Source organism: Acipenser ruthenus, chromosome 11, assembly GCF_902713425.1.
Source record: "Acipenser ruthenus chromosome 11, fAciRut3.2 maternal haplotype, whole genome shotgun sequence".
Taxonomy (NCBI): Eukaryota; Metazoa; Chordata; class Actinopteri; order Acipenseriformes; family Acipenseridae; genus Acipenser; species Acipenser ruthenus.
Window position 1 is genome coordinate 43077273 of NC_081199.1, and position 23296 is coordinate 43100568.

The 23296-nt window shown below is 41.0% G+C and overlaps 1 protein-coding gene across 3 annotated transcripts in view; it reads right to left on the minus strand.

The window, feature by feature from the left end:
* Nucleotides 1-1923: 1923 nt before the first annotated feature.
* LOC117427124 (pleckstrin homology domain-containing family M member 3-like) overlaps nucleotides 1924-23296 on the minus strand; it is a 48478-nt gene continuing 27105 nt past the window's right edge. For 2 of the 3 annotated variants that reach the window (XM_059034061.1, XM_034045517.3), the window contains exons 6-8: nucleotides 16884-16947; nucleotides 9948-10105; nucleotides 1924-4935 (exon numbers count right to left, since the gene is read on the minus strand). In XM_059034061.1, coding sequence (XP_058890044.1) covers nucleotides 4758-4935; nucleotides 9948-10105; nucleotides 16884-16947 — 400 coding nt within the window. In that variant the 3' untranslated portion in view covers nucleotides 1924-4757. Of the gene's footprint in view, nucleotides 4936-6864; nucleotides 6954-9947; nucleotides 10106-16883; nucleotides 16948-23296 lie in introns of all 3 variants that reach the window. The other variant, XM_034045518.3, reaches the window with a different exon arrangement.

A 23296-nucleotide genomic window follows, 5' to 3' on the forward strand; every position in this document is an offset into this window, starting at 1 on the left:
TTGTGAATATATGGTAATATACTTACATGCAAATAGGTATATATAGACAGACAGATAGAGACAAACAGACAAACAGATAACTAGACAGACAGAGTGACAAACAAACAGATAGATAACTAGACAGACAGATTAGTGACAGACAGATAGATAACTTGACAGATAGATTAGCGTGACAGACAGACAGATAGATAACTAGACAGATAGATTAGTGACAGACAGAAGGACAGATAGATTAGAGTGACAGACAGACAGATTGATAGAGATAAACCAGACATATTTAGTGTTAAACATGATTTTTTTTTATTTGTATCATTGGCATAGAAAGGGATTTAAACACAGTCCTGTTACTTGCATAAGCGAGCAGCTGCTACACATTGTCACCCAATAATAAAACACAAAGCCACGTATTCACACAGACATGAGGAAAGCATTGCTAGAATAGCTGCCAAAAATAAAACTAAATAAATATGAAATATTAAAATGAATGCAATGGTCTGGTTATATTTAGATGCCTTCACAAGATCACAAAATGAACTCCTTATTTAGAGTTAGTGGTACTCTTATTAGTTTAGCTGATACCACCGTGTAGAAGTTAATGTCTTTGAAATGTCCCTTTTTAAACACCCTGGCCTTGTGTGTTAAATCCTTTACCTCGACTCTGCAACGTCACATCCTACTGTAGACATTGACACTAATGTTATTAATCCCTGAAAATCCTTTCTTTCTAAGTGATCCTGGTTAAACTTCCACTACACTAATCCTGATTCTAGCTACCACTCGTTAACATGCATGAAAAGAGTCAGCTGTGGAAGCGTCCCTGCTATTCCTACCTTCGAACAGTAAACACGGGAAACAGGTACTTGACTATATTCCTTATTCACAATGTAAACTTGTTTTACTTCACCACAGAATCCTGTACTGTTCTACCTTCAGAGGTGCCAAAGAATTTTAAATTAACCAGAAGGAGCGATGGGCCACGCCTGGTTTTGCAGCGATGTTCAAATAAGCCCAGGGTCTAAGGACATTGTCTAAAGCTGAGGGAACACAATGCCACTTTTTCAGGAACAGTGGCTTGAAACCTGGTTCCAGGAGACCAGGTGACCTAGTCTGAGGTAAGTTTGCTGTATCAAACCCCAAGTCTCCCCTGGTGTGCCATGCAGTGGTCTGAAACCTAGTCTCCTAAAACTAAGTTCCAAGTCACAAAGTGGCTTCGTGTTCCCTCAGCTTTAGAAACTCCTTGACTGAGAAACTCATGGTGACTAAGTGGTGGCCTGTCATTACATACTCATATTGGCACAGGTTTATTCATGCCAATGCTGTGTTCTCTAATTAACTAACTAGCTAGCTAACTTATTAACCTCACACCCCTCTTGCAAAGCCCTCCATGTGACTCTGTAGAAACAGTGTTAAAATGTTGATCAGCAATACCTCCCAACCAACCCCTGCAACATTCTGTCATCCACACAAATCCAAGCAGCTGTTTCTTCATTTGTTTCACTTGGAATGTTAAATTAGCCCGACCAACACCAATGACCCTCCCCTGTGGAGAGCACAATCTGAATAATGGGTTTGTGCAGCTCTAAAACACAAGTGTCTAATAATGTTGGGTATCCTCTACAGCAGGGGTAGGCAACCCTGACATTTAGGTCTTTGTTTTACCCAAGCCCTAATTGATTTAATGATTGGCTTAATTGGTCAGAATTACCATGTGATCCAGGTATTTAGCAATTGATGATTAAGAGATCCCTACAAAACCTGCAGGATTGCGGCACTCCAGGACCAGGGTTGCCTACCCCTGCACTAGAGCAGTGGTTTTCAACCCTGATCCTGGGGGCCCACTGTGTCTGCTGGTTTTCATTCCAACTGAGCTCTCAATTACTTAACTAGACCCTCAATTGAACTGATCATTTGCTTAATTGGACCTTTTTAATTGTTTTCAGCTCTTAAACAGTTGCAGATTTCAAGTTTGCTATAACAGTTTATAAGTAACTTGAATTCTGCAACTGTTTAACAGCTGAAAACAATGAAAAGGTCTAATTAAGCAAATGATCAGTTCAATTAAGGGTCTAGTTCAGTAAACGAGAGCTCAGTTGTAATGAAAACCAGCAGACACAGGGGGCCCCCAGGACCAGGTTTGAAAAGCGCTGCTCTAAAGCACATTTATAGATGCATTATTAATGGTTTACAACAGATCCTTAACCTCTATGGCTTTCACAATAACAGTGGATATCATAGCCCGGAGTAGTGAGCTTTCATTAATAGTAGCCTTCAGTGGCAACAGAACAGTAACATGAAAGAATCACAAACAGACAAAACAATACAAGTTTCCAGTGACGGAAATAAGACCCCCTACTGCAAAGCAGTTTCACCCATTGCAGGTTTTAATACAAGCTTGATTAGCCACAGGGTATAGGTAAGTTCAGGGGTGTCTTATTAAAGTCATAGTAAAATCAGGAATGGATCACACTGCTATACAATGGGAGTCTTATTTTCTGAGTCTTACTGGCTTCTCATCACATAATGGTATAGTCAATTTAAAATAATAGCCCGTCCTGCTGGTCAAACATGGAAGTAAAGGAACAGAAAAAAACAAAACAAGGGAAAAAAGTTGATCTGGAGTGCTGGAAACCTGTACGAATCAGATTCCTGGGTTAATGCACACAAGCAAGGACAATCTGGTTGCATAGGGAAAAGTTAACACTTTGTTGTAAAAATTAACAAAAAAAGCTGCACTTTAAAAGCATAAAATATACTGTAAACATAATGCAGTTCATTATTGCCTCAGTTTTCAAGTAATTCAAAAAATCTTATTATAATACAACATATCTGTTCTGGTGAGGACTGCCCGTTGACAGGGCTGTTTTACATCGAGGTTTGCCAGGTACAGACAAAGTTAACCGCTTTGCATTGCTACTGCCTTTAAGGCTCCAGTGAGGAGGTGAAACTGCTAGAGGACACTGCTGTCCATTTGCTAGAGCACACTGCTGTCCATTTGCTAGAACACACTGCTGTCCATTTGCTAGAGCACACTGCTGTTCATTTGTTAGAGCACACTGCTGTTCATTTGTTAGAGCACACTGCTGTTCATTTGTTAGAGCACACTGCTGTTCATTTGTTAGAGCACACTGCTGTTCATTTGCAAGAGCACACTGCTGTCCATTTGCTAGAGCACACTGCTGTTCATTTGCTAGAGCACACTGCTGTTCATTTGCTAGAGCACACTGCTGTTCATTTGCTAGAGCACACTGCTGTTCATTTCTTACACATACAGGATTTCCCAGTGGAGGAGGAGTTATTTTTGAGTGGTAATGTAATCTTGCCGATCACCCAACCCGTTTGCTCTTATGTCATTTTTACAACTATTGCACCAATTTCCATCCAACGCACACTAGCTGTCCTTCTCTAATGCACCCTCATACTTGAGATCCAATCAAAGAAGAAAACACCACCAGAGTTTCAGGTTCGATGGAAACCCACTACCAAGAGCTGTCACAAAGCCATCTTGAGATCGAGTTGCTGTGCAGAGCAGACATGAAGCAGAGCAGTTAGAGACTTCAGAGCCACTTTGCAAAGGGATACAAAGTGATTGTTGTTGGTGGTGGAGAGTGCAGGCTGGATGGTTATTCCTTGGCATTGTTAGCTGGAAGTGTCCCAGGACCCCCTAGTTCCTATAGGTAAAAGTCAACTGCAGTGTCAAGAACTGAGCACCAGGAGCCAGGATCAAAGTCTATTCCCTAGTGATTCATGAAGACTCAACACAATATCACATGTCGTAATCACCCCGTAAACAAATTCCGTTTCAGCCCAAAGCACTCTAAAGCTGAGGGAACACTGAGACACGTTTTCAGGAACAGTGGCTTGAAACCTGGTTCTATGAGACTGGAAGGCCTAGTTTGAGGCAACGTTGCTGTTTCTAGTCTCCTGAAACAAGTTCCAAACCACAAAGTGGCTTTGTGTTCCCTCAACTTTAGACCCAGAGCAGACGATGAGTTGTACCATTTCAGGATTCTGTGGCTGGGGTTAGGTACAGGGTCATTTCAGGATTCTGTGGCTGTGGTTAGGTACAGGGTACTCTCCACATACACTTTGGGTCAAGTACATTTTATGTTTGGTATTGGGTACAGGACATGGTGGCCCCAAAGGGGAGAAAAGGCAATGTATCTCACTCTATTTGGAGGCTGCTACTAGGGACCAGGCTAACAGAGAGGCCATGTTTATTAACAAGGCTGGCAGGGCTTCAGCACTGGCTATTGTTTTTCTAGAAGGAAACCATCAGCGATGTGACAAACTGGTGAATTTGAGCAGGTTCTGACTCGCTGTTCCCAGAGGTCTACAAAGGTAGCTACCCAGCATGGTAGTCATGTTACACAAAGGTAGCTACCCAGCACGGTAGTCATGTTACACATTGCTGACAGTTATTCTTCTGCATTGTACCTTTTCAGAGTGAAGGTTCACTCTGCGTCAGACTTGCAGTACTCCTTTTATTAAATTCTGCTCATTTGTCACGGTGGAAACTATAAATCACTTAAATGATAGAAAAACGTATCCTGCTAACCTAAAATACCTTCCAGTCATTTCTGTGATTCTGGGTCACTTTGAATTTTTTAGATTCATGTCTGTTTGGGAATGTACAGCTACATTTCAAACATGATATTCCCCAACATTCCCTTGTAGAATTGGGGGCTCGGAGGCGGGTCCCTCCCTAGCTCGCTCTCTGCGGGGGGGGGGAGGGGCCCGTCTCGCGCAGGGCCCTCTCCTCAGGTACTCTGGAAAGGCATCTCGAAGAAGTTCCAGGAGTCCTCTGCGCTCTCGTCCAGGTTCAGCTTCCTCCAGAAGGAGCGGGGCTTCTTGTGCATTTCCCTGCGCACACACCGGGGGCAGGGCTGAGCCTTCGAGCGGCACTCGGCGTGGAAGACAGCTCCGCAGCCCTCACAGCTAGAGAGAACAAGGACAAGACAAGAGCGGGCAAGGGTGAGCAGCATTGACAGGAGCAAGCCACATGTAATAATAACTCTCTTTTCATTTCAGGATGTTACAATTCATTATCATCAAGTGTGTCAGTAACATGCACAGGCAGACAGACACCACCCATATATCCACAGAATCTGATTCTCTCAATAACTTCTGCTAAATAACGTTAATACCGAGTTTAAAAGACAGCTGGATAAATGTCCTCCAGGTAATTGGAAAACATTTTTTTAAACATGACATTCGGAAGTACGGACGACCCCGAGCAGGGAATAACAATGCATCTGTACAAGATAATAAAACTATATATATATATATATATATATATATATATATATATATATATATATATATATATATATATATATATATATATATATTATATATATATATATATATATATATATATATATATATATATATATATATATATAGTGAAGAATCGTGTAGCAGCTTCTGGTTATCGAGGGATTATTTACACACAGCCAGTATTTTCTCTTACAAAAGTTTACTATAGTAAAAGTACAACAACGTGTATTAAAGCATAGTAAATACATGGTAAAGCACAGGTAAGCATTGTAAAGAATAACGAGGTATGGTAAAACATATTAATAAACATGGCAAACCAGGGTAAACCATGGTAAATGCAGAGTATGACCATGTGAGAAGCAAGTGTGTGGTTCTTTCTATGTGTGCGGATTCAATGTAGTGGTACAGCAGTCTACTCAGGCTGGTATCTAGTATAGCTGCATGGCTATAACTACACGTTTATCAATATAGCTGCACGGTTGAGGGTCTATTTAAATGGTCTGGGTCGAGTTTGTGTTGCTGCTGCATAATAAATGAACGGCTTTCCAAGATAAAGTGGTTGGGAAAGGCAAGCTTTCAGATGAACCCCCCTTTTCAGTGCATCTTTCTGTTTTTGTTTTGCTTGTATTCTAAATGACCTAATCGCCGATGAGAGTACACTGTACATCTCCACTCTCATTAGCATGTGAATGCTTGTTGTTTCTTTTGTTTGTTAAAGTGTGGAGCTGGGTTCCGTGGCTCGTTAATATGCAGGAGGGAAACCATGTGGGAGGATGGGATGGTGTTTACTTCCAGGTCAGGACGGAGAGATGGCAGCATCATAACGCTGTTTTGCATGGTATTAATGCTGTTTTGCATGTAATGCTATTTTGCATGGTATTAATGCTGTTTAGCATGGTATTAACGCTGTTTTGCATGGTATTAATGTTGTTTTGCATGGGATTAATGCTGTTTTGCATGGGATTAACGATGTTTTGCATGGTATTAATGCTGCTTTGCATGGTATTAATGCTGTTTAGCATGGTATTAACGCTGTTTTGCATGGTATTAATGTTGTTTTGCATGGGATTAATGCTGTTTTGCATGGGATTAACGATGTTTAGCATGGGATTAACGATGTTTAGCATGGTATTGCATGGGATTAATACTATGAAAAAATGCTTTGCGGTTTGTTAACTACACAAAGCAATGTAGGGTTTTTAAAAAGCTTTCCTTTTTCAACCACTTCTAAAAGCTGAACTTCTGAAGTGGGGTGGTTTGAGAAATAACCATGAGGGGTGTAATTTCTATTTTCTGTGAGACGGTGATTTTGTACAGAGATTTATCATTTACTAACTCCCTGTTAACACAGTAGAAATTACTAACAGGGTATTGAAACAAGTAATTAATTAAATATTTTGGAAATGTGTACGGCATAAAAGACCCCTTTTTTTAATATGCCTAAAATCTTAAAATCTTTTATCTCCAGTGCACACTTAGGGTGCAATGTAATACCAATCAAGATGGAAGCAGAGCCTTTTAAACTCATACTAATCAACTGCAAGCAGAAATTAATGAGCATTGTATTTGACTAATACACTTTCTAACCTGCTTGCTTTCTGACTGCCACTCCCTACGTGAGTTGATCATTCTTTTTCCTTGGCATCTTGCTGAGTAACAGGCTTGTTATCAGAACCCTGCAACAAACAGTGCACCAACAGAGTTACAGGAGAACTAACTGGAAAGCTTTATGGTGGCCAAAGGTGAGTGTTGATTTGAGGATTAAACAAACACCTACACAACAAACAGTGAGCACAGTCCAACCCTAGCACAGCGCGCCTGAAGCCTGACTGAAACAAACCTGCAAACACTGACTGAGCAAGAGCAAGCACGTTCTCAAAGAGGCAGCCGTGGTCACAACAGCCCACTGTCATAAACTTACCGATACTTGTATCAAAAAAGTGAATACAATGCATTGTTTAGGCTGAACCTTCTTTTCAACACTGCAGGCAGTATTGGCCACTGTAGGCAAACCCCACAGCCGTTTCCAAACATGGCCAAGACACTTCTGGGAACTGTGCCCTGGCTCTAGAGGAGCTGGCACACAGGCTCTCCTCACACGTGAAGGAGGAAGATGATTTAGAAGATGACATTCTGTAATTGTGGCTTGGTGGAATATCTTAGCAGGGCTTAGGGGAGCCAAAAGGAAACCAGTTCTAATTATAAGAAAGATGGGACTGTATTTTTGTCCGGAGATTACTTTTTAATAGCAGAATTGTTTTTCTTTGGGTTTGTTTGTGTGTTTTGATTCTGATCCACCACAGACCAATGTTTTTGTCTGACCAGGACATGCACGCTTTTCTGCAGAGCTACCTCCATTGGTGGAAGGCAGGAACAGCAAGCATTACCGCGGGTGCCTTTATCAAATGAGCAGTGCTTGCCAATGTCTTCTCCGTTCGTGGGCTCTCATGTTTCTAAACCTCTGCTTTTTCAACACTGGAAAACAAAAACTAAATGATCAGTCGTTTTCAGTTCCTTTTCTTATTTCTAGAAAACGAAAATGCACCACTCTATGCAGAATTAGCTTATTATTTCCAGAGTAATTGGTTAATTAATGAACTGATTAATGTTTTAAACACCAGAAAGAAAACAAAAACAAGCACCCCCCTCCACACACAATTACTTCCTTGTCCTGCGTCTGCACATTTCCACAAGTCACGTCCCCAAATGAATGTCAAAAGTCCCACTGAGGACCCTGTAAAAAAGGCCCCCAGTCTTGCAAGCTCTGCACAGGAGCCCCATCTGTGCTCGCTTTGTGTGGGTTGGGCTCCCTGAAGAATGTCTGGGATTTCTTATTTGAGAAACGTTTTAAAGCCATTGAGGTTTCTTCTCCACGTGTTCGAAATGGTAGGGTCACAAAAGACCCTCCAGCAAACGCTAATTAGCTTCCTTGATGTTGTTGAATCTGGGCTTTGCGGTGCCTAAAGCATGCGTGGGGACTGATTGGCATGAGATATACGAAACATCTAAGCACCTGAACCCAGGTAAGCGCGGGACTTAGGCATCCATTCAACCTGTCTCATTTTCTTTAAGTGCTAATATAAACTTATGTTGTACAAACACTATAGAAAAAATATTAGCACAGCCAATGGAAATACCAAGTATCCCCTGCCCCCCACAGAAATGACCAGTCTAAACAGGGATCCTCCCTGACAAATCAAAGAACAAACACCAACAGCAAGCAGAGGCAGGAGTGTAAGCTACCTCAGCCACGCTGCTCGGGGGCGCTTGCAATCGGCTATGAATGAATAACCAGCCGATTCATTCCATGAAAACGTATCATTAAGCTTCCAGAATGAAGGGGTCCGGTGGGATCGGAATGCATTCCCGAGCGATGAAATTAGGTAGTGCGTTATTTCTTTTCGCTCCAATCCAAGGGGATCATTTTTCATGCATTTTCCTCCCGTCATTTTGGTCCCTGCAGACATCTCAGTGCCAAACACTGATTTGTTCAAGTGGTCTGAGCGTCTGTATTGATGTGGTAGGTGTGTGTAGATGAAAATAGAGCTAGGCTAGAATATATGTACTGTAGATAATGTGAACATGCTGGGGTTAATAATGAAAAAACTCATCGTCAGTTACCTTCAATGCATTGCTGTTGTATGCAAAGAACAGAAAATTTAAAAGCACTAGCATACGATTACTGCCATACCCCAGCTTATACAAAGTGTACATTTAAAAATAACTATAATCAAATCCAGAGTTTAATACCAAACTACATCACTCCCCTAACTGACAGATTTTCTGCGGTTTGGGAGGCTAGTTGCTAGACAGATTGTGAATAGGTAATTGGTGGAATAAAACATGCAGAAGTTGTGGTAAGTATTTGTTTATTGGCTTAGTAAGTGTGACAACGGTTGTGTCTTGAGACGACATCTCAAATAGTCATCTAATCTTGCATTGATCTGCATTCATTTAAAGTTATTTAAAAAATAAATAAAAATAAATACATGTTGTAAATTCCACACTGAAATGACAGCACCTCATGTCTACACTGCTTTATTGAATGTATTCATTTCTATGAGACAGGTATGTGTTATTACTACATTGCTTACTGCGTCTCAAACCCTTACCATATCAAAGCAGTGAATCATTATTTTTAGTATGAACCATACTCAGCAACACACAAACACACAACAGAAAAAACAGATGAATGGGGAGAGAAGTCCAAAAAGGACAGCATACTGTAGATAAACAAGCCAAGTCCTATTTTGATTTCAAAGCTATTTTCAGCCTTGTGTTCTTCATCATAGCAGTGACCCATGATTGCCATATAACATATACATTATTCTGCTGTTAACATGATGTTATTTTCTGCAGCATATCAGCAATTTGATCCACTTGAGTGCAAGGCTATGCAGTCAGTTCAATGTTGAAATAAAAAGTTCCTCTCTTAAAGCTGCAATGAAACAAAACCTTCAGACTCTGGTGTGATGTATTCAAGCCGTGATTAGGGTGATCAGTTCAGAGCAGACTCAGCAGGGGCCTGACTGTAGCAACTCCTGGGACCTACCTGGTCATTTCAATAATACACCTAAACAAGGGAAGCTCTGAAACCCAGGACTGGGCTCAGCAGGGTTAGGTGAGACACACAGGACAGTTAGATCCTCCCAGCGTTGTCTCTGACTCACCGCTTGGTAGCTGTGTCCTGGAAGGGGTAAATGACTTGTCCGTTTTGGCAGATCTCACAGATGAACCCTTTCTGGCTGCACAGACTGCAGCTGTAGACGTGGGAGCTGGCGAACTTGATAACCTTCGAGAGGAAAGGAGACAGCTTGCCTTCGATAACCTGGAATGAAAAGAAATACAAATGCAGTAAATACACATAAAAAAGTGATTTCTTAACAAGGGGTTTTAGGTAGCCACTAGTGGGCTTTTATTTTTGCTTTTACAGGCAGCTTGACCACTGCTGCGTGTCTCAGGAGAGTCAATCTCGGCCCTCACATGTTTCACTGGAAATTACCATGTGGTATGAACAAATTATGTGTGTGTGTGTGTGTGATGATGATGTTCCCTACTAACTAACTACACAGGGGATATCACCGTAATAAATAATTAGTAACATGTAAGCAAGTGGCAAAATGAGAAAACCAGGACCAGTCATGAGAAATAATATAGGACCAAACCAAAGTATGGCAATACAGCTGAAAAGATAAACAAAAAATCCATTGCAGACAAACTTAATTAAGTTTAAAAAATAAAACAAAAAACAAACACGTAAAAAATAAATGTGTGAATGTCATACATAGCTTGTTAATTAAATCAAATAAACTCTGGAAAGCTCTGGTTAGAACTTTTTGTGTCACTGACCAGAGCCTGCGGAAAGGGATTTTGTTCCAATCCAAACCTCCCCCCGGTCGTTCACTAATGCAATGAAAAGTGGATACACCTGGCAATAGCACTGGAGACCAATTAAAGAAGCTCCCAGCATTCTTAAACCACAAGAGAAACAGAAAACAAAAAAGGAAAGAGAAAGAAAGGCAGGCGAAAGAAAAGAGCCCCCACCTTCCTGGGCAGCGGCAGGCAGAGAAGCAGAGTTGTAAAAAGAGGCTCTGATTGGAATGAAGGTTTCATTAGGGCAGAGGGAGACAAATGCAGCAGCAGCAGCAGCAGCAGCACGTGTGGAGCGGGTTGTTCGTTTCTTTTCAGGCAGAGCTCAGCGGGGATCTCTGGGGCTCTTCCACACACCTGCACCTCTGCGCTCAGTGTGTGCGCGCGCGCACTGATTTTCTTTTCTTTTACTTTTAAAAAGCGCCTTTTTAAAAAAACAAAAGGGCTTAATGTTTTTAACAATGCTTGCCACCCAGAAAGCCTATTATTATTATTATTATTATTTATTTCTTAGCAGACGCCCTTATCCAGGGCGACTTACAATTGTTACAAGATATCACATTATTTTTACATACAATTACCCATTTATACAGTTGGGTTTTTACTGGAGCAATCTAGGTAAAGTACCTTGCTCAAGGGTACAACAGCAGTGTTCCCGACCGGGGATTGAACCTGTGACCCTCCGGTCAAGAGTCCAGAGCCCTAACCACTACTCCACACTGCTGCCAAAGCCTAAAACCGAAAGGAGCACCTTTAAAAAAGAAAAGGGACATTACTGTTTTAAAGTACTGTAGGTACGACTGAGTTTTACCCAGTTTGGTCTGAAGCTATAACTTTGTGTGCAGTTTAAAATGAAGTTTTGTAGTTTCTCAAGGCAGTTTAGACTTGGTTACTGGCCAGCTTTCCTCTAATAGGTCATCATTTTCAGGTAATGATTACAGGAATGCAAGACATCTGTCTATTGAGGCACAGTGCCAGAATTGTAGGATGTCATCTTGTCATTTTGTAACAGCCCTGGTATTTACTGGGATGCGGATCCACAACCCTGCCACTTGCAGACCTGTACTCCGGAACATTTCACTTAAAACATTTCTTAATAAATAATCAACAATACCAAAAGTACACCACATGGCTCTTTCAGAGATATGCATAAGAGTTTTGATTTCACTGGCTAATGTAAGTAAATAAGAAGCACAACTCGCTCTGCTAAACAACACTAAAATTATCTTGTTGGGGGGGAAAAATAAAAAATGAAAAGTGGTTCTGAGCCATTTTCAACTGTTTGCTGAGAAATATCTTGGACTGGCCAATAAACTAGAGAATGGTTTTGTAGACTGTGTTGATATACATGTTGGTCAATGCAGCCACTGTGTTGAGGGGCAAGCCAGCTGCAAGGACACCCACTATCAAGCCCCCTTGTGAAGACCCCTTCCTCTTTCCCATGATTGTTGCTGAATAGTTGCACTCGCACACAGCTTCACAAGTCCAGCTGATCCCAACATGTCACAGCATTGCACCCATTTTACTTACGTTCTTTCTCCATTTATTTGGCCAATCAGTGTATAAATTTTGATGGAAAACACAACAAAGAAAAAAAATGGGATCTGAAAGATGAATTTGTAAGTAAAGAAAAAAAAACTAAAACATCACATCACAAGTTGAAAGATACGGACGTCTGTGGTCTGGTAATCAAAGGTCTCTCTCTCCGAGTGTTAATTTCAGCAGCATATAAATGGGAAAAAACAGAATTCCAAATGATTCCTGGCAGTTGAAAAGGAAAAGCAGCTGTGAGATGTTTAACAAAGCATATTGATAATTAAAGCAAGGGGGCTGGGGCTAGAAGATTGTCACATGGACAGATTTGCATTACAAACAAGCAGAGGATCAGTCGTGCGTCCCATGGTTAGAACATTACCGGTGTAACGGTACTGTAGCCTCTAGCAGTTAACAGCACACGTACATGTTGAGGTTCAAACCAGTACATGGGAACAGGCTGGACATTAATAGCCTATCAGGTTCCCAGCGATTGGTCCCGTCAAACAATATAAATCCCCAGTGACGCTTGTAACCGGGCGGATTCCATACATAGGGGCTGCATGGATGTGTTTTCAGTTAAGGGCTCATCATATGTTCACACAAGAGTTTGGCTGTTCTGCTAATGCAGTGGCGGGTTGGGGTGTTTTCCGCCAGCATGTTTACCAAGGCCTTGCTCTTGTCTATAAGCACCACTGCTGTGCTACTGTATCACTCATCCGGGCTGTACAGGCTGGTCCAGTAATGTTTCAGTGCTGGAGTTTACAGAAAACAGGATCCCTTCCTCCGTGTTCTTGTCCAAGATGGAAGAGTGCTACAGAGATTCTGTATAGCTATACACTTGAAATAGAAGCTCTGAGGAAAAGTTCAGATTTAAAATGATACACACACCTTTTCCAGTGAGCTTGGTAATACTTTGGGGGAGGAGAGGGAGGGAGGTAGCTGACATGTGTTATTACTAGCCAGTAAACAACATGCTTTTAAACCAAGGGATAGGAAAGATTGCATGTATATTTATAGATCGCACACTCTGGAGCGCATGTATGATCTTTGACTTTTACAGCCAATAATAAACCAACATCCTTCCCAGCTAAGTCAATGAACCTGCCTTTAGGAATTACCTGAAGTCAGTACTGCTGGAGCCAGAAGCAAACAAATAAACAAACAAACAGTGAAGACACATAAGCTGGTTCCACTGACCTTTGCACTCTCCAGGGTTGAGCAGGGTTGAAAATTGGTTTGGGATAGCTCCTCTTTATACATTTCCAACTGTATTTCTGCATGGAATGTTTGCCCTTTTCCCATGCTATTTCCATGGTTATGCCATGTATTTACAAAAGTTTACCCTGGTTTGCAATGTTTATATTAATATGCTTTACCGTACCTCACTATTCTTTACAATGCTTACCTATGCTTTACCATGCTTTCACTGCGCTTTCTTACACTTTGCTAAGCTGTTGTAAACTTGTATAAGGGCATTGCCGAGACCAGTAAGGCATTCTTGGCTGTGACCATTGCAGGAACACATTCTTGGCTGTGACCATTGCAGAAACACATTTTTGCGATCTCTTAAGAAATTTGGTATTCTGACAGATGATTTTGTCTAACAAGTATCGGGAAGCATCCGATGCCCTTAAATACCCAGCCTGCATTGTGTCTAGACCTAAAGGAAAGCTAGTCTAGCAGTGTGGAGTAGTGGTTAGGGCTCTGGACTCTTGACCTGTGGGTCGTGGGTTCAATCCCTGGTAGGGGACACTGCTGCTGTACCCTTGAGCAAGGTACTTTACCTAGATTGCTCCAGTAAAAACCCAACTGTATAAAAGGGTAATTGTATGTAAAAATAATGATATCTTGTAACAATTGTAAGTCGCCCTGGATAAGGGCGTCGGCTAAGAAATAAATAATAATAAATAATAATAAGAGCTGCTGCAAAATACAATGGTAAGTGTTAAATTCACAGGAAGGAGAAGAATCGAATTTATAAAGTTCAAGACAACAGTGAGTCACTGACCTGCCTGTAAATAGTCATTGTGCTACAGTAATGGAAGTTAGTCTTTGTTTTATTCTTTATTTAGAAAAAGTTAATAAAAAAAAAATAGAAAAAAGTTTGTATTACTATAGCTGGACCACAAACCAGTTAAAAAGTAACTTCCCATAATGAAAAGGAAACGTTGTCTGCGCTGATCACGTACGTGGGAGAAAGCATTCTTGTTTTGCTCTTATTTTGTTGTAGATGCTCAAAAGCTACTTCTGTATTTCATAGGAGATGGGTTTCACTGGAAAGCCACACACACTGACCTGGTGAAACACTTTGACGAGCAGAACGGAAAGAGACACTCCCGTTTCTGCCTTTGACTCTATCCCGCTATTCTTGTTAAAAGAAAGGGTGGCATTAGAGAAGGAGCAGACAGTGCAGGCAACACACACCTGTTCAGGATTTCTAATGAGAGCTACACCCATATAGAGGTCTGGCTTTTCATGTTATTCGGTGGGGGGGGGTGAGGGGGGGGGCAGATCTGGGCTCACCTGCTGAACCTGCTAAAGGTGTGTCCCAAATAAACAGAACAATAACCTGCCAGTGTGTTGAAGACTTCTCAGCCTCCTGTAAAGAGGCAGTGAAAGGTCAGAATCAAAGGGAAAATGAATGGGGTATTTTCTTTTGTCAACCACGGTATTGTTTTGGGAAGATACCTTCCCAGCTCAGCCTGGTACAACTCATGAGTGAATATCAATGAATTTCTTTTAGTTTATTAAACGAGAACAAAAAAACTAGAGTATTAAAGACGTTCACAAAACGTGCTTGCAATTGAGATTGCAGAAGTAACCGTCATGGTATGAATAATTTCTTAATGTTCGAGGCATGTACAAAACAGCCCCTAACCTGGTGTGGCTAATAAGCTGATGAGCACATCTTAATGTACTTCCATCAGCTACGTGTGGGTCTGCTGGAAAACAGCAAGTGAAGCACTCAGCTTCCCTGAGAACCCAACTGTTCCATGAACTCAGGATTGTGAGCACTGCTAACTCAAATGCCAGCTTAGTCACTGACTGCACTACCCAGAGAAGGTGTTACCCACTAAGTAACCCGCTTAAAATGGGATGTGCTAGCTACTATGATGGATTACGTTATAAAAACATACACATAGTAGCTGTAGGACAAACCTTACTTAAACAGACTCCTGTTTAAGCAAAACATAACAGCTAACAGCATAGTCTGCACTAACACCACATATTTGCTTTATCTTTCGTAATGACATCCACAATGTACTTATCTAGTCCATTAAACTGTTCCAAAAGGCCCTGGATTACACAGCTAAACAGATATTTAGTCGTGTTTTGATAGTGACCTCTCTCTGACAACTTTACAAAGCAGGATTCCCAACTTGTCCAGTGTGTGTGTGTGTGTAGCCAGTGACAGGGGAGGGCAGAACACAAAATAAAAGAGAATAACACAATAATGGATCAGGGGAAAAGAATGAGAAACTGTCAAGCTCTGTTTTCCTGCCTGTTGAGTTTGAATGTCTCTAATTAGTTGCCCAGGCCTGTGAAGGGTGGCGGGATGAATGCACGCTGCACCCCTGCTGAGGGGAGGCCGTGTTTGCACAGCGCTGGCTGGACAGAGAGCCTGGCTGGAGGCTTGGGCACGCTGGCCTGTCATCCACGTACCTAATCAGAGATAGGAAGAAGGTGGTGGAGGGGCTGTGGGGTACTGCAGATACGCTGAGAACAGCAATGGGCACACTGGGGTACTGCAGACATGCTGAGAAAGGCAATGGGCACACAGGGGTACTGCAGACACTGATAATCTGCTGATTTCCTCAATGCCCTACAGCACACTAGAAGCTGATTAGGCAGCTTACTCAGAATGTGCAGCTCCCAGCTCCCTGTTTTTCTGCAGGTATTTCTCGGTTTCATGCAGGGATCAGCAGGGACAGTCCCCAGGGAAGGGTGGAGCCAAAGCTTTTAACAACAGTCCCAAAACACAACAGTCTAGATCCATCATGATGCTTAAGTTATATTGGTTCATTATCTGTCAGTCTGCACTGCCTGTCCAAATCAGTATACTGCAGTACTGTGGCCTTTTTTTCTTGTTAAAATGTCAAGTTTCATCAAATTTGGACAAAAGATTCAAAACATATAAGCCCACTCCATCCAAAAGAAAAGTTATGAACGAGTGGAGGCCAGTCAGCCCCTTACAGGGCTCGTCGTTGATTCCTGAGCGCTGACTGATCTTGGTAAAAGGAGTAAGTTACCTTCTGTACTGAAGATAGCAGATACAGCTAAAGAGGAGAATACGAGCTGTGCACTGCAGTTACCTACCTGAGAACAGGGGGCTGGTGTGAAAGCACGGCGCTACAGTAAGACAGCTGTTATAGGAAGGCGGCAGCGCGGTTCTTATATTACCTTCAAATTTCAAATGAATTTATTTAACCAGGACAGAACCCTTGAGATATGCATCTCATTTATCAAGGGGTCCTGGCAGGAGAAGCCAGCAGGAAACAACATTATAAAATCAATGGCAACAGAAGACAATCATTCAAACAGGACAAAAACACTTACAACAATAATAGAAACACTAACATAAAATAAATGCATAGAAAATAGAACAATTCACATGATCCTGGTCCTAGTCAGTAACCCTAACCCTAACCCGCTGTCTGAAAGGCAATGCGAGTGAAGCCTCTGCACACAGTTATCCTTACCTGCTGCAGATCAGACAGAGAGTACAGGTGGATGTGCTGAAGAAGGTATTCTCTAGGGAAAATCCTGAAAAAAAAAACATTAAAATAGCAGTAAAATAACATTCAACACACACATTTACAATCAGAAAAAAAGAGCTTATTTTGGAAAATATTTAGTGAAATTTAAATAAATAAATAAATAATTATAAATTGAGATACTGTATCTGAAATATATTGTCAACTGTTTTTTTTACATTTAAAGTTAGGAACCACTTAGCAAATATCTGTGCTGAAAACCATGGACACTAAGAATTAAAATCAGCGCATTACACACTGCTGATGAACACACCGCAGATATACTTACATGCATTACTGCAGGGATGGAAACCAGTCTCCCATTTCATATCAGTTTGAAACTGCTGTGCAATAGGAGTCTTATTTCCAACCCTGTACAATGAACACTGTGTGTAAATGGAAATTGAAGAGTTAAAAGCACTGGAACAAAATGCTAGTAAATCTGACCCCCAGTTTTATTTAACTAATGCTCAAATACTTTACTTACAGGCCTAAATTTTGCACTGTGGGCTAATTGCCCCCTTCATAACAAATGCATGACATGCACAATTTGCCAGTAGTGTAAAACCAGGCCCAGTACTGTTATAAATACTGCTCACGTATTGGGTGAATCACATTCCATGATCATACCAGGGGTATAGATTCTCAATTACTTAATTGTACAGATTATTTTCTTAATTGGTCAACACTGACATTTTTTCGAGGTCTTTAGCCATTGATGGTTTAAAGATACCTAGAAAACCTGCAGGAGTTTATGATTGTGGCTCTCCAGGACCAGGGTTGATCACCCCTAATCTATGATAATAATAATAATAATAATAATAATAATAATAATAATAATAATAATAATAATAATAATAATAATAATAATAATAATAATAAAGTTTAAAATAGATACATCGATCAATTCCAATTCCACAGCACAGGGCGGTTCTGATTCTGATTCCGTAGCTGGCCTGTGTAATAATGAGAATGCACAACCCAGGTGTTAGGGACTGCTTCACAACAAAGAGCCTCTCCATAGCAACCCTTCAGTGATAGTGCCTTGAAAATGAGGGCTCATTTCATTTCATCAGAAATCTGTGAACTAGGTGTTTAAAAGCACCCTTTCTTCTCAGCATTCACTGTTAAGCAGGGCTGCTGCCAGCTGAATCCTGCTTTATAGCCAAGGGGCTCTTGACAGCCTGGTCTGTTTTAGCTTCATACTTCCTATGCCATTCAAATATTGCATATTGTTATAATGGAAATTCATGATGGAGACTCTCATCGTTTATAAATAATAAATCAATAAATCAATCAATAAAATACCAGTTTAGGATTTTGTGGATTTCAGAGGTTTCATTTCCTGGACGCTGCAAGTCCTGCTAAGGCAGGTATCTTACCCATTTTATTCACTGAAGCAGAATTTGAACAAAACTTTCTTGAGACTCTTTACAAGCTACGACAGTGTCCTGGGCTTTACTCTTTACAAGCTACGACAGTGTCCTGGGCTTTACTCTTTACAAGCTACAACAGTGTCCTGGGCTTTACTCTTTACAAGCTACGACAGTGTCCTGGGCTTTACTCTTTACAAGCTACAACAGTGTCCTGGGTTTTACTCTTTACAAGCTACGACAGTGTCCTGGGATTTACTCTTTACAAGCTACGACAGTGTCCTGGGTTTTACTCTTTACAAGCTACGACAGTGTCCTGGGATTTACTCTTTACAAGCTACGACAGTGTCCTGGGTTTTACTCTTTACAAGCTACGACAGTGTCCTGGGCTTTACTCTTTACAAGCTACGACAGTGTCCTGGGCTTTACTCTTTACAAGCTACGACAGTGTCCTGGGTTTTACTCTTTACAAGCTACGACAGTGTCCTGGGATTTACTCTTTACAAGCTACGACAGTGTCCTGGGATTTACTCTTTACAAGCTACGACAGTGTCCTGGGATTTACTCTTTACAAGCTACGACAGTGTCCTGGGATTTACTCTTTACAAGCTACGACAGTGTCCTGGGATTTACTCTTTACAAGCTACGACAGTGTCCTGGGATTTACTCTTTACAAGCTACGACAGTGTCCTGGGATTTACTCTTTACAAGCTACGACAGTGTCCTGGGCTTTACTCTTTACAAGCTACGACAGTGTCCTGGGCTTTACTCTTTACAAGCTACAACAGTGTCCTGGGTTTTACTCCTCTGCTGTAATCACAAGGCTCAGGTTTCCTGCTGCTCTCGATTGCACCACTGCATTGGACTGGCCCTTCTCTCAGTGACATCAGTGGCAGACAATAGCAGAAGTTGGGTTCTAAAACCACCAGTATCTTGGCTCTAAGAGACTTGCTCTAACCACAGATCAAACGTGTCTTTATCGTCTCTGGGCTGCTGCGGATTTCTTTTACTACTGTAGGAGTTCATTTGTGCCGACACACACTTTTTTTTGTCTTCTTTAGCCCTTTGCGGTCCTATGTTGGACCAGGTCCGACATTACAATTTTCCCTTTCCGACATCACCCTGTCCATTCAATGGCCAAGTGAGACCGATAGGAGCCGAGAGAAGCCGAAAAAAAAAGGGCGGATCTGTGCAATACAGATAGCCCCGGCACCACAGAGATAACACAGACATAAACAAACAAGACAGCAGCTTCTGCATCCAGCGCTCAAAGAGTATCACAGACATTTGCAGAGCTTTTTGAGATGTTATAGTAATAAAATAATGATTTGGATGGCATTATTGAGGAGTTTGGTGATAAAACGAGTGATCAGGAGATGATTTATCGGTATGCACGACTATGAAGAGGTATGTGAAAAATACAGAGAACAAGGGGTGGGGCGGGGCTGGAGATGCAGTACTGAGTGTCCTGTTGATATGCAGTGCCTTTTAAACCTGTTTTACTTTGAAAAAAATACTTTTAAACAGTGCGTCTAAAATAAACTGCGCGTGTGAAAATAAATTGGACTTGACGCGCCTGAGACACGCTAAATAAATGGACCGCAAAGGGTTAAATATGAATACTCACAAACAGATTGCTACAAGTCTTTTCGTGATCTCTCTTGCATCACAGAGTACTCTATTATTCAGTAAACATTCAGACAATAACAGGTGAGATGTGAATGAACATTAAGAATTACCATCAGGAGATGCAAGCAGCAACCAGTTTCCTAATCGCATATCGAGCAGGAGGTAATGAACAATAACCCGCGCAACACTTTATTTATCAAAAGCAAGAAGCCAAAAAAAAGTGCTGTCTCTTTATAAAAGCCATCAAATACACCTGAAAGCATGCATGTGCTAGTAATACAATCTACACACACATGAGGCTCCAGATAGATCGATGAATGATGAATTGCGTAAATGCAATGGTGTGTTAGGGTTATGTTTCCGTTGCTGTTGGTGTTCAAGTGTATTCTCTGATTCTGTATCTGTATTCCAGTAAATACAAGTAAGAGTCTTGTTTTCTTTTTACTTGTTCTCAAGAACTCTTAAGGGTTTATTTCAAATAACTCTTTAGTGAAGTTTTTTTGGTGAGATCATCAGTCTGAGTCAGGAAAGTTGAAAAGCACTCAAACTGTATATTTTACTGTCTTAGCTGAGATTTCTTCATATTACATTCAGGAGATCGCAGCTACAATGTAAAAAAAAATAAAAATCAGTCATGAAATATATTGTTAATACAGGGCATCCAGAGAAAAGACTTTAACTTGAATACATCATAAGACTGAACAAGCTTACTAGTTTTAATGTACCCAAACATATACATTTGTAATACCTATAGTAATCTGGAAAAGTTTTGACACCGAGTGGCTGTTTTGCACCTTGAAAAAAAGAAAGAAATCAAAGTGCAACAAAAGCATTTTAAAACACTCTCTGTATTGGTTCTAGTTCGCTGTACATTTGACGTGAGGGCAATTTTATAATAGTATATACTGTATATACACACACACACCCACACACACACACACACACACTAAGATGATCTCTGTGAAGCACAGAAGATGCATCACTCCTAACAGCATGTCACAGATCTAGCACCTCCACTGCAATTCATTTGCACTCTTTGAAAGCCCCCACTCTTGTTCCTTTCCCAGATGCTTTTAAACCAGTAGGTGGTGATGGCAAAAAAAAAAACTGCACAGATGGAAATATTATTAAAAACAATAATAGAATTGATTTAACTGCCATGTAGCTTCACCCTGGAACTTGGAATAGCACCTGATTAGTTTTTTCAGGCAGAGATTGCAAACGGTCACTATAATAATAATAATAATAATAATAATAATAATAATAATAATAATAATAATAATAATTATTATTATTATTATTATTATTATTATTATTATTAAATAAAAGATGAACTGCCTGACAGTGATGTTTTATATCTTTCTTTCAGGACGGGGTGCGATGATAAGTCTCGTTCCCGCATCCACATACTGATGCCAGTGTGGGTGACCCCAGTGCTTAGCGATTTGCTTGCTTTTCACAGTGGGCTTATATCACAGACAGTTGCACTAGACTGATAAAGCCGTGTCGTTGTGTGAGGGAAGGGCTTTGCAGTCTATTTTCATTAACTAAATGGGTACATCTGGATACCGCTGTCCTAAAATTCATAACCTGCCCTGTAGCAGACTTCTTTCCAGCACACATCCGCGGTATAATACCGGTAGATTCAAAATCACGACAGCATTTGGACCTGTCGCTGTCGATTTTGTTAAAATCTGTTGTGAAAACTGGCTGCAACTTAGGCTGTTTTTAAACCCTGTCACTCTAATGACTAGTGTGTACTTATTTGTATTTTGGGTGCACTGCTGCCTCTGTAATCTACACAAAGCCCTGTATCTCTCAAATTAAATCTTTTTTTTTTTTTTTGTAACTGGCCTCATTATCCTTATAATGCTGCAATTCTTCTCTCATTTGCATCCTCCTCAGGTTACCAAGACAACAAGGGGGACGATGACATCAGACTCTTGTTTACTTTGTCAATTAACAGCCCTGAGTACACCTGATTGAGCCCAGCCCTGGCGGGTTTATTGCGGCCGATTCAAAGTCCATGGTTATCAAGCTCATTAGCTGGGCCCCGAATGCAGAATCATTTTACACCAGAAAGCAAAGTTCACACAGCCAGATAAGTTTATCTAGAGTATGTGATTAAGTTTTAACTTGTTTAACAGCCCATACCGTAACAGGTCATAAATGTAACTGCGTATGCGGTACAGTATCTGTGACATCTGAAAAAGAACTGCACTGGTTTGTTTTTTAAAAGGGAGCTGCACTGAGGGTTTAACAAAGCAGTCAGTGGAAAAATGTGAAGAGCCAGTATAATCCATGATATGAAATGCCGTTCAACTATCTGGTTAAATAATAATAATGTGTTTATTTAGCAGATGCCTTTATCCAAGGCGACTTACAGAGACTAGAGTGTGTGTGAACTATGCATCAGCTGCAGTGTCACTTACAATTACGTCTCACCCGAAAGACGGAGCACAAGAAGGTTAAGTGACTTGCTCAGGGTCACACAATGAGTCAGTGGCTGAGGTGGGATTTGAACCGGGACCTCCTGGTTACAAGCCCTTTTCTTTAACCACTGGACCACACAGCCTCCTAATTTCCACATGGTTCCAGTAACTTTATTTTTTGGGGGGTATCCAAAAGGTGTAAGGCTAGTAAATAAGCCTTCTGCTCAACCTAAGCATTTGGTCTACTGGAACAAAATATACCTCTTAGTCAAGCAGAGTACATACCGGTATATACAGTCGTTTGCAGAAGTATTCACCCTGTACCAATAATGTCACATTTTGGTGAATTACAAATAATGTATGTAGTTTTTCAAACAAACTTTTTTTATTCAAAGATGTAGTGGTTAAACTGAACACTGTTATATGAGGAGGAGGTTAAATGTCAGCAAAACTTGCAAAGAAAATGTACAAAATGAAATTTACTGGTTGCATAAGTATTCAGACCCTTAAGTCAGTACTTGGTAGAAGTACCTTTTGCAGCAATTACTGCTATGAGTGTTTTTGGATAGTTCTCTACTAGCTTTGCACAGTAGGATGGTGACATTTTTGCCCATTCTTCACAGGAAAATTGCTCCAGTTCTGATAAGTTTGTTGGGGATCGTCAATGAACTGCAATCTTCAAGTCTTGCCATAAATTTTCGATTGGATTCAAGTCAGGACTTTGACTGGGCCACTCAGTGTGGCTTTGGCTTTGTGCTTCGGGTCATTGTCCTGCTGAAATGTGAATTTCCTCCCCAGTTTCAGAGTCTTGGCTGACTCGAACAGGTTTTCCTCAAGGATTTGCCTGTACTTTGCACCATCCATTCTCCCCTCTATCCTGACAAGCTTCCCAGTCCTGCTGAAGAGAAGCATCCCCATAACATGA